Source organism: Salvelinus alpinus, chromosome 32 (genome assembly GCF_045679555.1).
Source record: "Salvelinus alpinus chromosome 32, SLU_Salpinus.1, whole genome shotgun sequence".
NCBI lineage: Eukaryota > Metazoa > Chordata > Actinopteri > Salmoniformes > Salmonidae > Salvelinus > Salvelinus alpinus.
Window position 1 is genome coordinate 1,359,029 of NC_092117.1, and position 14,179 is coordinate 1,373,207.

General features: G+C 42.1%; 1 protein-coding gene across 2 annotated transcripts in view; it reads right to left on the reverse strand.

The window, feature by feature from the left end:
* cdh23 (cadherin-related 23) overlaps positions 1 to 14,179 on the reverse strand; it is a 727,760-nt gene that overhangs the window by 218,485 nt on the left and 495,096 nt on the right. For both annotated transcript variants that reach the window (XM_071379722.1, XM_071379721.1), the window contains exons 18-21: positions 10,443 to 10,515; positions 8,980 to 9,096; positions 7,679 to 7,791; positions 5,073 to 5,180 (exon numbers count right to left, since the gene is read on the reverse strand). In XM_071379722.1, coding sequence (XP_071235823.1) covers positions 5,073 to 5,180; positions 7,679 to 7,791; positions 8,980 to 9,096; positions 10,443 to 10,515 — 411 coding nt within the window. The remainder of the gene's footprint in view (positions 1 to 5,072; positions 5,181 to 7,678; positions 7,792 to 8,979; positions 9,097 to 10,442; positions 10,516 to 14,179) is intronic.

Consider the following 14,179-nt stretch of genomic DNA (forward strand, 5'->3'; position numbering starts at 1 on the left):
TCTACTGTAGCTCACTGTATGTATGGAGCATAACATATTTGTGTATATTCCTTATAACCGCGGACACGCGAGGTAACGTTACTCATTTCATAACCTTTAGGGTGCTATATACACCCTTACATTCTTCTATTAGCTCTATAAAACAATGCTAATTGCGTCAGAGAACTATTAGCTTGTGTTGTATTTTGAAGCTACCCTGGCCTTAGACCGCTGCGCCACTTAGGAGTCATAAGGCACTGGATCTCAATGCAATATATTATTATAGTAGTGTCATGTTACTTCTTTGTAAAATTGTTTTATTGCTATATCTTGATATTGTATTCGAATTACTAATAATTCCTCTTTATTCTGTACTTTCAGAAATCACACACACAAAAAATATTGGCCAATATCATAACTGGAGCTGGAGCTGGACAACTTTCGAGCTGAAGATTGAGGCCAGCTTTTAACAGTTTTACTGAATGAAGACACAGCAAGAAAACACAGGCCAATATGTAATAGTTGTCTATTTTATTGCAGTATTGGTGGTGGTTGGTTGAACAGCAACATCAACAAACTTGTTTTACGAGAGGGGAAAAAACCTGAATACGCATAACCCATATTTCATATTCATGCAGTGACTGAACAACAACTGCGTTTCCACCCTCCACCTCTAAAGGCATAGTATCATGGCAGGTCACCGGTCAGGTCAGTCAGTAATTGCAGCACATGTGTTCAATAGTGCTTGAGCATATGGTACTCCCCAAAGCATGGTGAAACACATAGAGGTGTATCACAAGCTCAACACATGTATTTTGTCAACTTCCTCTGCCTCCTCCTCCTGATGCCAGACAGGCAGACTTTGCAGTGCCTCCGTGTGCGACTACCTTGAGCAACAGTTTGAGGGACTTTGCAGGGGAAATGCACTGCAGTGAGGCGTAGGGGGTTGTCTGCAGCAGGACAGCCCCCAGTGGATGGGCGCCGAGGGGTGTGGTGCTCCTCTAGCAGCTCTCTCATGAGGTTTTCTCTATACTTTTGGTAGGTAATTACTTTACCTATGAGGGAGTGGGGAGGATGAGGATGAGGGAAAGGAGAGGATGATGAGGCAGTGGGTAGGTGGGTGAGATATTGTCACTATAATTGCGTAATGGAGCTGTATGTGATTTTTTTTATGTGAACTGTACGTCCAATTACAAAAAATTCCTTGTTCCCTAATCATCTCACCTGTTAGTTGGTGGTGAACTATGTGGCCATTGAGGACAGCAGTGTCGATCAGATGGAAAAATATCTTCTCATACCACTTGGAAGTTTTCTGAGTGCATTCCACAAAGCTGTTCATCATGTCCGCCTTAACCACTGCTCCCATTTTGAGGTTTTAATCAAGCACACAGTCTGGTTTGATCTTCCTCTCTCCCGTCAGGTGGTCCACCTTCCCTGTGCCCGACATGGTTGCTGTATGGACACTAGAGAGGACATGGACGTCTTGTTTGTCATGCAACTTTACTGCCAGCTGTTGACCATTCTCCCTGAACTCCACCTCCCCTCTCTGCATCTTCCTGCTTCCGAATGCCGGCATCTCCTTTTCTGTTTGACCTGACTGTGCCACAGGCCCCTGTGCTGTTGGAGAGCAGATGCTGGAAGAGTGTGGGACTGCTGTACCAATGGTCCACATACAAAGTGTGTCCCTTGCCGAGATGAGGAGCCAGCATTGTCGCCACCGTGGACCCGGACACCCCAAGCTCATCATAATGTTGGATGTCAGTGGTGGACCCTGTGTAAACTATAATGTCGTGGACAAATCCTGTCTTCACGTCGCACATGACAAAGAACTTGACCCAAAACCTGTGCCTTTTGGAGGGAATATATTGACAGAACGCCAGCCTACCTTTCCATAACATCAGGGATTCATCAATGCATAGGTCCTTGTATGGCACAAAGACCCAACCAAATGCTGATGTCAGGCTGGTAAGAACATTTCTTATTTTGTATAAAGGGTCATTTAGGTTGGCAGTAGCATTGTTGACGAAATGCAGGCATCGCACGCAGAACTAGGAAGCGGTCTTGGGAAAAGAGGGTGGCAAAGAAGTAAGTTGCAAACATAGGATCTGTGCTCCAGTATTATCTTTGGAAGTTCTTCTTTACTATTACCATGAGGACTGTCACCAGGAAGGTATACATTTCACTAATTGTGGTTTCACACATTTAGCTAGTTTCCCCCTTACTCCTGGCTCTCTCTTCTCCTGTAGCTCCAAGGCATAGCGTTTGGTCTCTTCTACTATGTCTCCCACCACTTCTGTCAGAAACAACTTGAAGCACTCTGCCTCAGATGGAAATGGCAAGGGGCTTTGCACTCCAGACTGGGACTCATCAAAGCAAACAGCAGGGCCAAGAGGGGTGAAATGGCTGCCAGCCTTCCAGCTACCACAGAACTCCTGTACTTCATCCATTGTCGGTCTGCCTCCATCACCACCAGCATCTTCAAAGGGACCTGGGACTTCATCAGTGAGTAAGGGGTCCTCAGATTCAGGGTTCTCAATGGCTACAAGGTTGGGGGGCAGCTCCTCACTGTCACTGTCAGAATCCGATTCCTGACTTTCAGACTCATTGTCAGAATATAAAAAAATCTACAGAATTTCCACATTTGTGAGTTGTCTCCTTTTGGAAGACATTGCTAATGCTACAGCTTAGCTCACTAGCTACATAGATGAACAACAACACTGAATGGCTCAGAGTGGGAGTGAGAGGTTACGTGATTGACTGCTGGCACGCTCCGCTTGTATCAATAAATCACTATCAGAAAATGTTTTGTCTGATAATTATTTATATATTTACTGTTTTATTCAAATGTTTTCAAGTACTGGTGACAACTTGCATTCCGATTATTGCATAGATTGTAACAGACACATATTATGTGTGTAAAATACTTTATTGAAGTTTGAACTGATTATGATGAGTTAAGCTAATTCCAGCTATGTGTGGAGCCAAGTTTGACATAAAATGCATTCTGATTTTCACGTAACCGTTTGTTGGACCAAGGATGTTATATCAAAATGAGGTGAGTAAAGGTTCACTCATTTTTCGAGAACTTCCGGAAGTGAATGATGGGATGTGAACGATGGTAGACAACACACCCCCTTCAACATGCATACTATAAACAGACCAAACTCATCTTGTCTCCTCTTACCTTTGGTTTCTGTGAAAAAACAAACATGGCGATGCGCAGAAACTAACCATCGTCGGATTACTATCGATTTCTAGAAAGTGTTTTACTCAATTATTTCGATCAATGGTGAGCTCACCCGTGATGTGATTAATTATAAATAGTAATTGCTATTAGTTCATTCATATTGTAGTTTCTGTCAGCCGAGAGTTATAAAAATATGAATGCTTGTGATACGTCAGTCTTTCCTCAGTTAGCGCGAGGACAAACATAGCCTACATTTTTATCGGTTTGGATGATTGTGTTTTACTGTATCTACTTCTGTGAATGTCGGAATATTGCATCCAAAAATAAACTGCTCACATTCTGGACATAATTGCAAAAATCGAATTGCAAAAACTGCTGAAGCTGGAGACTTATATTTCCCTCACTAACTTTAAACATCAGCTATCTGAGCAGCTAACCGATTGCTGCAGCTGTATATAGCCCATCTGTACATAGCTCACCCAATCTACCTACTTCATCTCCATATTGTTTTTATTTACTTTTCTGCTCTTTTGCACACCAGTATTTCTACTTGTACATCACCATCTGCTCATCTATCACTCAAGTGTTAATTTGCTAAATTGTAATTACTTCGCTACTATGGCCTATTTATTGCCTTACCACCTCACGCCATTTGCACACACTGTATATATACTTTTTTTTCTATTGTGTTATTGACTGTACGCTTGTTTATTCCACGTGTAACTCTGTTGTTTGTGTCGCACTGCTTTGCTTTATCTTGGCCAGGTCGCAGTTCTAAATGAGAACGTGTTCTCAACTAGCTTACCTGGTTAGATAAAGGTGAAATAAAAAATAAAAAATAACTTTGTAAGGACTGTTTGTGCAAAATGTTTCTGAAAAAAACAGTGTGGCCAGCTCAAATGCTGATTGTTGCGTCATACCTAAACTGGACGTTCTTTTTATCACACCGGCTTGATCTTATGCTACAGGGACCACTGTAGAATGATCACAGCCGTGTGTTGGCACGTGTGAACAGGTTAATAGCGTACAAATATTATGGGTGATGTTTTGGTAATTCAGAGACTCTTTTTATTTGGGGAAATAGGATGATTGTGCGGGACCTTTAAACATTTGAACCGGGACCATGGGTATCAGTCGATTGTTACATCCCTACTCATTACTGTGGCCTATGCTATTTAATAAACTGTAGTATCAATCAACAATGGACTAGCACAAGAATATTCCGTGCCCCCAGCCATATTGGAGTTGTTGACAACGCAAAGACCATCAATAACCTACAGAACTTGAGACAAATGCATGCAGTATTAAGCCATGGAACGTGTTGATTGAAAACCAAGCCCCTTTGCCACCGACGGCTATTGTGCTCATAATTCCTGCAGTGAAAATAGCAAAAATATTTCTGACACACCCTCTGACCTATAGCGCTACCGCCAGTGATAAGATGTATCATTGTGTCAGGTTTGTTAAAATAGAGCCCTCTGAGTTGATTTGCACGGTGGGAAATGTATTGTATATTTTCTGTCAGAGTACAGTGGGTTAGGTCTAAATATGCTGAAATCAAGTCTTTGTCTTTCAGCAGAATCCGCCTTACCTGTAGAAGTGTCTCTAAATCCCTGAACTGTAACCCATTTAGTATGTTTCCTCAGGCTACACATTGTACAGCACAGTTCATTTTTTTCCACCGAAATACCCCTAAGGGAGAAGCATTCAAATGCATTTAAAGTTCCTAGTCCCTATCAGTTTAGTATTTATTTAATTAAAAAAATATTATTTAACCTTTATTTAACTAGGCAAGTCAGAACAGGAAAAACAATATCCACCAAAAAGTCAGCGATCTGTCTTATCTACAAGCAAAAGCGTATCTTTGGGGGTCAGGGCATCAAAGGTCAAGGCAAGCTGAACTCACAGAGATTACGTCAGTGTCCATGGGGCTCATCTCCACCACGTTGGCATGGTAGGGCTCACCTCGCCACATAGGGGCATTGTCGTTGATGTCCAGGATGGTGATGTTCACCTGGAGGGAGGAGAAGAAAGGGTTGATGACTGTTCTGATTTCAGTTGAAGGCATAGAGATAGAATAGAGAGAGATAGAGAGAGTCAAAGTGAAAAGAAGCATGTAAATCAGGCCTAGGCAAAGGCCGGCCCGGGGGACATATGCGGCCCGCGACCTGATTCAATACGGCCCGCGGAATCATGCTCAGATCACATAAAGAATTTGCGATTAGCAAAGTTTTGAAAAAAAAACATATTTGTTATTCAAATGAAAAGTCCAATGAATACTCGCCTTTGTGTAATGATTTATCTCCCACCGCTTGTGGGACATTTATTTTGAAGGCACGTATAAATAACAACTGCACATGGACAGACAGTGACTGACAGGCTGACACACATGTCACAGTTACAAATAGTCAAAAATTCGTTTTTCAAAGATTTCAATGAAAAGGAAAGGAAAGTAGACAATGAATGTAGGGTGTTCCAGCAAGAGTGGATAACGAAATATTTCTTTATTGAGGTATCAGGGAAAGCTTTGTGCTTAGTGTGCAAAGAGAGCATCGCTGTCTGGAAAGACTACCACTTGTCCCGACACTTCCAGATGAAGCATGCAGAGAAATCTAGGAATATGTCTTCTAAGCAGAGGGCAAGTGCATCGAAGGAGTTGATTTCTCAGTTGCAAAAGCAGCAAGGACTTTTCACAAAACTGCATTCAGCAAATGACAGAATTGCGAGAGCTAGCTATGTACTGTCCCACAAAATTGCTAAACATAGCAAGCCATTAGCTGAGGGGGACAATATGGATCAACAGTTGAAAGACAAGGTAAGGGATTTCACTTATTTCTCCTTGGCCCTGGATGAGAGCAGTGATGCACGTGACATGGCACAGTTGTTGATATTCTTACGAGGCATTACCCCAGACTTTGAAATTACAGAGGAGCTTGCTTCAGTGCAGTCAATGAAGAGCACAACCACAGGGAAATATTTATTGGAGGAGGTTAATAAGTGTGTGACAAAGCTGGGACTGAGTTTTGAAAAGTTATCCAGTGTGACCACCGATGGGTTCCCAAACTTGAAAGGAAAAAACGTTGGTCTTTTGAAAAGGATACAAGATCAAGTAGCTGAGGTGAACCCAGATCAGAAAATGATTTTCCTGCATTGCATTATTCATCAGGAGGTGCTCTGTAAATGTGTTCTGAAAATGAGCCATTTTGTGGATACAGTCACTAAAGTGGTAAACTTCATAAGAGCAAAACTCTTTAAACCATAGGCAGGTTGTCTCACTGTTGGAAGAGACAGAGTCAGGTCATGCAGATCTCCCCTACCAGTCAAACGTGAGATGGATGAGTTTTGAGAAGGTGCTTAAAAGGGTGTGGGACCTGAAGTCAGAGATTGTTGAGTTTTTGCAAATGAAAGGAAAATATGTGGATTTCCCTCAACTGCAAGATAAAGAATGGCTGGCTGATTTTGCCTTCACCGTGGACATCATGGCCCTCATGAATGAACTGAATTTCAAACTAAAAGGGAAGGGCCTTTTTGCACATCAGATGTACAGCCTTGTCAAAGCCTTCAAGGGAAAATTACTCCTCCTGACCCACCAAGTAGAAGCCAACAATCTCACCCACCTTCCGACACTACTAGTCTGTTCCCTATCAGATGACCAGCGGGAGAAGTATACATTGCTGCTGCATGCTTTGAGCTGTGAGTTATCTCGTCGTTTTGAGGTTTTCAAAGTGTTGGAAAATGACATGCTTTTGGTTTCCTCTCCTTTCACCTTCAATGTGGATAACGCTCCCACTGAGCTTATCGATCTTCAGTCTGATGGAGTGATTGGAGAACTATTCAAAACAATTTCACTGACGAGGTTCTATGCATCTCTCGATGAACAAAACTTTCCAAAGATTAGGAGTTATGTTCAGAAGATGTTAGTACTTTTTGGGTCAACCTATGTATGTGAACAGACATTTTAAGTGATGAAATATAACAAGTCAAGGCACAGATCATCTCTTACTGACTCACCTCTCAGCAATCCTGCGCATAGCGACGTCAGAAACTATACTTGACTTCACTGCTCTAGTCAATGCCCATCAGAGACTTCACTCCTCACACTGATTGAGTAGTTTAAATGTAATGTTGAGCTCTCTCTCGTTCTTGTTTTTGTGCATATCCGTTAACAAGACTTATGTCCGTGGTGCTGAATGCACAGTGTACTTTTCCCTCTGTGTAGTTCATTGCATGTTAAATAATGAAACTACCTACCAAAAGGAGAACATGGATGTGGTTTATTTCTGTGCATGTTAAAAAAGTAAAATAAGTAGCATATCTGGATGTGATTTACAGTAGCTATATCGGTCAACACAGTCATACACATTATGTATAATCCTGTAATATGATTCTGGCCCGCGATGACAAAAATATATTCTAATGTGGCCCTCCGTAGAAAATAATTGACCAGGTCTGATCTAAATGCTCTGAGAACAATAAGAAACATGAAGAGGTATGAAAATGGCGATGGGTTACCGTGGCAATGCCAGTTTTTTGCAGTGGCCCCACCCCTCCATCCACAGCTCTGACAATAAGGATATACTCCGACTTAAGCTCTCTGTCCAGTAAGGCTGTAGTGGTGATCTCTCCTGAAACACACACACAGTAATATATAGGTCAAACACACATCTGACACTATACAAGCATGTACAAAAACACACTCGCTTTCTTGCATTTACACATGCTCATACACATGCAGGTCCACACACAAACACACACCCACACACACCCACACACATAGGGGCAGACTTAGTGATTTGGAGGCCCCCGCAGAGGCCACTCTGAGGCCCCCTCCCAGAGCCTTTTGGGGGCCCTAAGCGAGATTTGGTTGCAGGTCAGGACCCCAAACCGCTAGAGGGGGGCCGCTGGAGGTGCCATTCATTCCCGGAAGGTAATTCAGCCATGATTACAACAAGGTTTAGGTTAGCTAGCTAGACTAACTCACCTAGCACTCTATAAAAAAATTAGCTGACATGACTAATTGAGTGACAGTCAACGACTGACATAACAAGAGGAAAACCGCTGATGCACCACAACATTTTTAAATCGCAACCTTGTGTATTCTACGATTCTAACGCCCAATGGTAAGCCTCTCCTTCCAGTTCTCTGCTGCCAATGACTGGAACGAACTACAAAAATCTCTGAAACTGGAAACACTTATCTCCCTCACTAGCTTTAAGCACCAGCTGTCAGAGCAGCTCATAGATTACTGCACCTGTACATAGCCCATCTATAATTTAGCCCAAACAACTACCTCTTTACCTACTGTATTTATTTATTTATTTTGCTCCTTTGCACACCATTATTTCTATCTCTACTTTACACTTTCTTCCACTGCAAACCAACCATTCCAGTGTTTATTTTTTATTTTTTTACTTGCTATATTGTATTTACTTCGCCACCATGGCCTTTTTCTATTTTTATTTATTTATATATATATTTTGTTTGCCTTCACCTCCCTTATCTCACCTCACTTGCTCACATTGTATATAGACTTATTTTTCACTGTATTATTGACTGTATGTTTGTTTACTCCATGTGTAACTATGTGTTGTTGTATGTGTCGAACTGCTTTGCTTTATCTTGGCCAGGTCGCAATTGTAAATGAGAACGTGTTCTCAATTTGCCTACCTGGTTAAATAAAGGTGAAATAAATAAACAAATTAAGTTGACACCCCGACTTCACAAAAAAATGGAATCACGAGGCCCTCTGATGATTTGAGGCCCCAGGCAATTGCCTTAGTTGCCTGATGTTAAGTTCGCCACTGCACACACACCTGAGCGAGTGTTGAGGCGGAACTGGGAGGAGCCCTGTAGGGAGTAAATGAGGGAGGCCTGTCCAAACTCTCGGGAGGCATCCAGATCAGTGGCATTCACAAACACAACTGTCGCCCCTGAGGAAGAGAGAGAGAGGAGGAGTGAGTAAAAGAGAGGGGAAGAGAGAAGAAGGGATATCAAGGGGGATGGGGCGAGGAATTAAGGGATATGAGGAGGGAAAGAGAGAAGGGGGAGCAAGAATGGGGGATCTCAGTGAGAAAGGGGGAGAGAAAGGGGTGGTTATTCAGAGTGAAAGAGAGAGAAGGAGACAGAGTAGTGAGAAAGAGAGAAACACAGAAAAAGGACAACAGAACAGAGACAGCCAGTGGAGAGAGAAACAGACTGTCTGCGTCTATAATTCTAAAAACAGAACATTCCATCCCCCCTTTCCAGTGAAGGATAGTGGCAGTGAGTGGGTTTATAGATTAGTGGATTATCAGCTTGTTTGGCATTGTGGTCCATGCCTGGCAGAGCCATGATCAATAATACCCAGGGAAGGGGATAAGAGGCTGGGAGAGGCTGAGTCCAGAGGCCTGGTGTTAGCTAGCTAAATTAGCTCCATGATCCAGCCTCACAGTCCACCAGCCCCACTTTGCTTTCAAATCAGCCCTCCAGTGTATATTTATATATGTGTGTGTGTGTGTGTGTGTGTATCGGTGGGGGCAGTGTGTGTGTGTGTGTCTGAACTATTTGCCAAGCTCCGCAGCAGCTTTGACGGACGAGGGGGTAGTCAAATATCTCATTTCCTCCAGCGATTGGAAACAAATCTATTGTCTGGGATGAAAGAGTCCACTGAATACATTCATGAGAATGAATAAGCATAATCGGCTATTCTGCTCTGGATAGAGATAGTCATTTAACTGCACTGGCTCGCTAAGCACTTAAAAATACTATACAAATCAACACAAAAAGATAAGACAAGTTAAGAAAAAGAAAAAGAATAAAATAAAAAATTTGACAAATAAAATACGGACACAAAGCAAAGAAAGGAATATACTTGAAAAAGCTAATGTTTAAGAAACTCAAGGTAAAGGGTAAAAAGTGATATGGTGTGATTTGGCCATTGAATTACTGTATTACTTTTTTAAAAGGCAATTGTAATGATCTATATCAAAGCTTTTTGAATTGAACAGAGGGAATGCATAGTCACCCAGTCTCACCCAGTCTCAGCCATTGACCTCATTGTAACACCAGGGCTGTGTCTGAAAACATGACTAGCTGTCAAATCCTTGCTTCCTCTGTCCTTGTTTCCTCCACGCCTGGCCTTTCTCCCAAAGTGCATTGGAAGATGGAGGAAGCAGGGTTTTTTGACAGCTAGTAAGGTTTTTAGACACAACCCAGCTGTCTTCGCTAAATGACTCCAACCGTAGAAATATAATTTTTTATGTAATAAAGTTATTCTATTTCTATGACTCCAACGCACCTGCAATGATGTTCTCAGGGATCTTGGCAATGTAGGACGGCTTGCTGAACTTTGGTGGGTTGTCATTTTCATCCTATGGGAGAAGGCGAGCAAAGAAAATAGACTAAGTCGTCACAATCACATGAACAGTAAATAGATCTTACTTAAACAATAAATAAACACATTATGATATGTAGCCTGTTTCTTTGTGTGTAAATGTATTGTGCGGGGAGTCTGATAGTCTCTTGCTTAGTAGTAGTATAATGTTGTTGATATATTTGTAGCCCTTTTTCTGTGGTCTGTCGGGACTGTAGTGGAATAGTTACTTTGTCCAACAATGGATATTAAGGCTGTGACATTGTTCTGTTTCATTATTATGGTTCTGATTACCAACATATCGTACCAGCAGGGTTTTAGACATCCAGCTTACAGTGTGTGTATCTGTGTGGGTGTGTGTTAGTGTGTAGGTACAGTTGTACAAGTCGGAAGTTTACATACACCTTAGCCAAATACATTTAAACTCAGTTTTTCACAATTCCTGATATTTAATCCTAGTAAAAATGCCCTGTCTTAGGTCAGTTAGGATCACCACTTTATTTTAAGAATGTGAAATGTCAGAATAAAAGTAGAGAATGATTTATTTCAGCTTTTATTTCTTTCATCACATTCCCAGTGGGTCAGAAGTTTACTTACACTCAATGAGTATTTTGTAGCATTGTCTTTAAATTGTTTAACTTGTGTCAACCGTTTCAAGTAGCCTTCCATAAGCTTCCCACAATACGTTGGGTGAATTTTGGCCCATTCCTCCTGACAGAGCTGGTGTAACTGAGTCAGATTTGTAGGCCTCCTTGCTCGCACATGCTTTTTCAGTTCTGGCTACACATTTTCTATAGGGTTGAAGTCAGGGCTTTGTGATGGCCACTCCAATACCTTGACTTTGTTGTCCTTAAGCCATTTTGCCACAACTTTGGAAATATGCTTGGGGTCATTGTTCATTTGGAAGACCCATTTGTGACCAAGCTTTAACATCCTGACTGATGTCTTGAGATGTTGCTTCAATATATCCACATCATTTTCCATCCTCATGATGCCATCTATTTTGTGAAGTGCACCAGTCCCTCCTGAGTGCTTCACAGTTTGGATGGTGTTCTTCGGCTTGTAAGCCTCCCCCTTTTTCCTACAAACATAATGATGGTCATTATGGCCAAATAGTTACATTTTTGTTTCATCAGACCAGAGAACCTTTCTCCAAAAAGTATGATCTTTGTCCCCATGTGTAGTTGCAAACCGTAGTCTGGCTTTTTATGGCGGTTTTGGAGCAGTGGCTTCTTCCTTGCTGAGCGGCCTTTCAGGTTATGTCGATATAGGACTCGTTTTACTGTGTATATAGATACTTTTGTACCTGTTTCCTCCGGCATCTTCACAAGGTCCTTTGCTGTTGTTCTGGGATTGATTTGCACTTTTCGCACCAAAATAAGTTCATCTCTAGGAGACAGAACGCGACTCCTTCCTGAGCGGTATGACGGCTGCGTTGTCCCATGGTGTTTATACTTGCGTACTGTTGTTTGTTACAGAGATGAACATGGTACTTTCAGGCATTTGGAAATTGCTCCCAAGGATGAACCAGAATTGTGGAGGTATACAATGTTTTTCTGAGGTCTTGGCTGATTTCTTTTGATTTCCCCATGATGTCAAGCAAAGAGGCACTGAGTTTGAAGGTAGGCCATGAAATACATCCACAGTTAAACCTTCAATTGACTCAAATGATATCAATTAGCCTAACAGAAACTTCTATAGCCATGACATCATTTTCTGCAATTTTCCAAGCTGTTTAAAGGCACAGTCAACTTAGTGTATGTAAACTTCTGACCCACTGAAATTGTGATACAGTGAATTTTAAGTGAAATAATCTGTCTGTAAACAATTGTTGGAAAAATGACTTGTGTCATGCACAAAGTAGATGTCCTAACCGTCTTGCCAAAACAATAGTTTGTTAACAAGAAATGTGTGGAGTGGTTGAAAAACGAGTTTTAATGACTCCAGTGTGTATGGGAGAGAGAGAGAATTTGAGCTCTCTCTCTCTGTCTGTCTGTCTGTCTGTCTGTCTGTCTGTCTGTCTGTCTGTCTGTCTGTCTGTCTGTCTGTCTGTCTGTCTGTCTGTCTGTCTGTCTGTCTGTCTGTCTGTCTCTGTCTCTGTCTCTGTCTCTGTCTCTGTCTCTGTCTCTGTCTCTGTGTGTGTGTGTGGAAGGCAGGGAGTCTCTCGGTCTCACATCAGTTCTGTGGCGCACGCAGGGGGTTATCACTGTGGCAGCATCACACACAGGGCTTTAGTAGCGCAGCACAAGGCACAGATAGTTAATAGCAGTCTATAGCAGCTGCCACAGCAGGGGACACGCCAGAAATAGTGACAGAAATTAACATTTTAATGTTTGTCTATGCAGCTAGTGTTTATTAGCTGTTTATGTAGGGGTTATTTACTGTTTTTTATGTGTTTCTATAATGTTTCTCTATGGAAGGATGTACAGAGAATGTTAAACCTTTTAAGGATCGTACCCTTTTTTTCCATTTTCACCTAAAATGTCATACCCAAATCTAACTGCCTTTAGCTCAGGACCTGAAGCAATGTTTATTTTTTTTCACCTTTATTTAAGTAGGTAGGCTAGTTGAGACCAAGTTCTCATTTGCAACTGCGACCTGGCCACGGTAAAGCATAGCAATTCGACACATACAACAACACAGAGTTACACATGGGATAAACAAAACATACAGTCAATAGTACAGTAGAACAAAAGAAAAGAAGAAGTCTATATACAGTGAGTGCAAATGAGGTAAGATAAGGAAGGTAAGGCAATAAATACGCCATGGTGGCGAAGTAATTACAATATAGCAATTAAACACTGGAATGGTAGATGTGCAGAAGATGAATGTGCAAGTAGAGATACTGGGGTGCAAAGGAGCAAGATAAATACATAAATACACTATGAGGATGAGGTAGGTAGATAGATGGGCTGTTTACAGATGGGTTATATACAGGTGCAGTGATCTGTGAGCTGCTCTGACAGCTGGTGCTTAAAGCTAGTGAGGGAGATATGAGTCTCCAGCTTCAGAGATTTTTGCAGTTCGTTCCAGTCATTGGCAGCAGAGAACTGGAAGGAAAGACGACCAAAGGAGGAATTGGCTTTGGGGGTGACCAGTGAGATATACCTGCTGGAGCGCGTGCTACGAGTGGGTGCTGCTATGGTGACCAGTGAGTTGAGATAAGGCTGGGCTTTACCTAGCAGAGACTTGTAGATAACCTGTAGCCAGTGGGTTTGGCGACGAGTATGAAGCGAGAGCCAACCAACGAGAGCGTACAGGTAGCAATGGTGGGTAGTGTATGGGGCTTTGGTGACAAAACGGATGGCACTGTGATAGACTGCATCCAGTTGTTTGAGGAGAGTGTTGGAGGCTATTTTATAGATGACATCACCGAAGTCGAGGATCGGTAGGATGGTCAGTTTTACGAGGGTATGTTTGGCAGCATGAGTGAAGGATGCTTTGTTGCAATATAGGAAGCTGATTCTAGATGTAATGTTGTATTGGAGATGCTTAATGTGAGTCTGGAAGGAGAGTTTACAGTCTAACCAGACACCTAGGTATTTGAAGTTGTCCACGTTTTTGTTGGCGACATTCATAATAAAAATAAATGTACGCTCACAACGCTGCACCTTGGTCCGGTCATTTCCACCCTGACGACGATCATGACACGTAGAGAAATG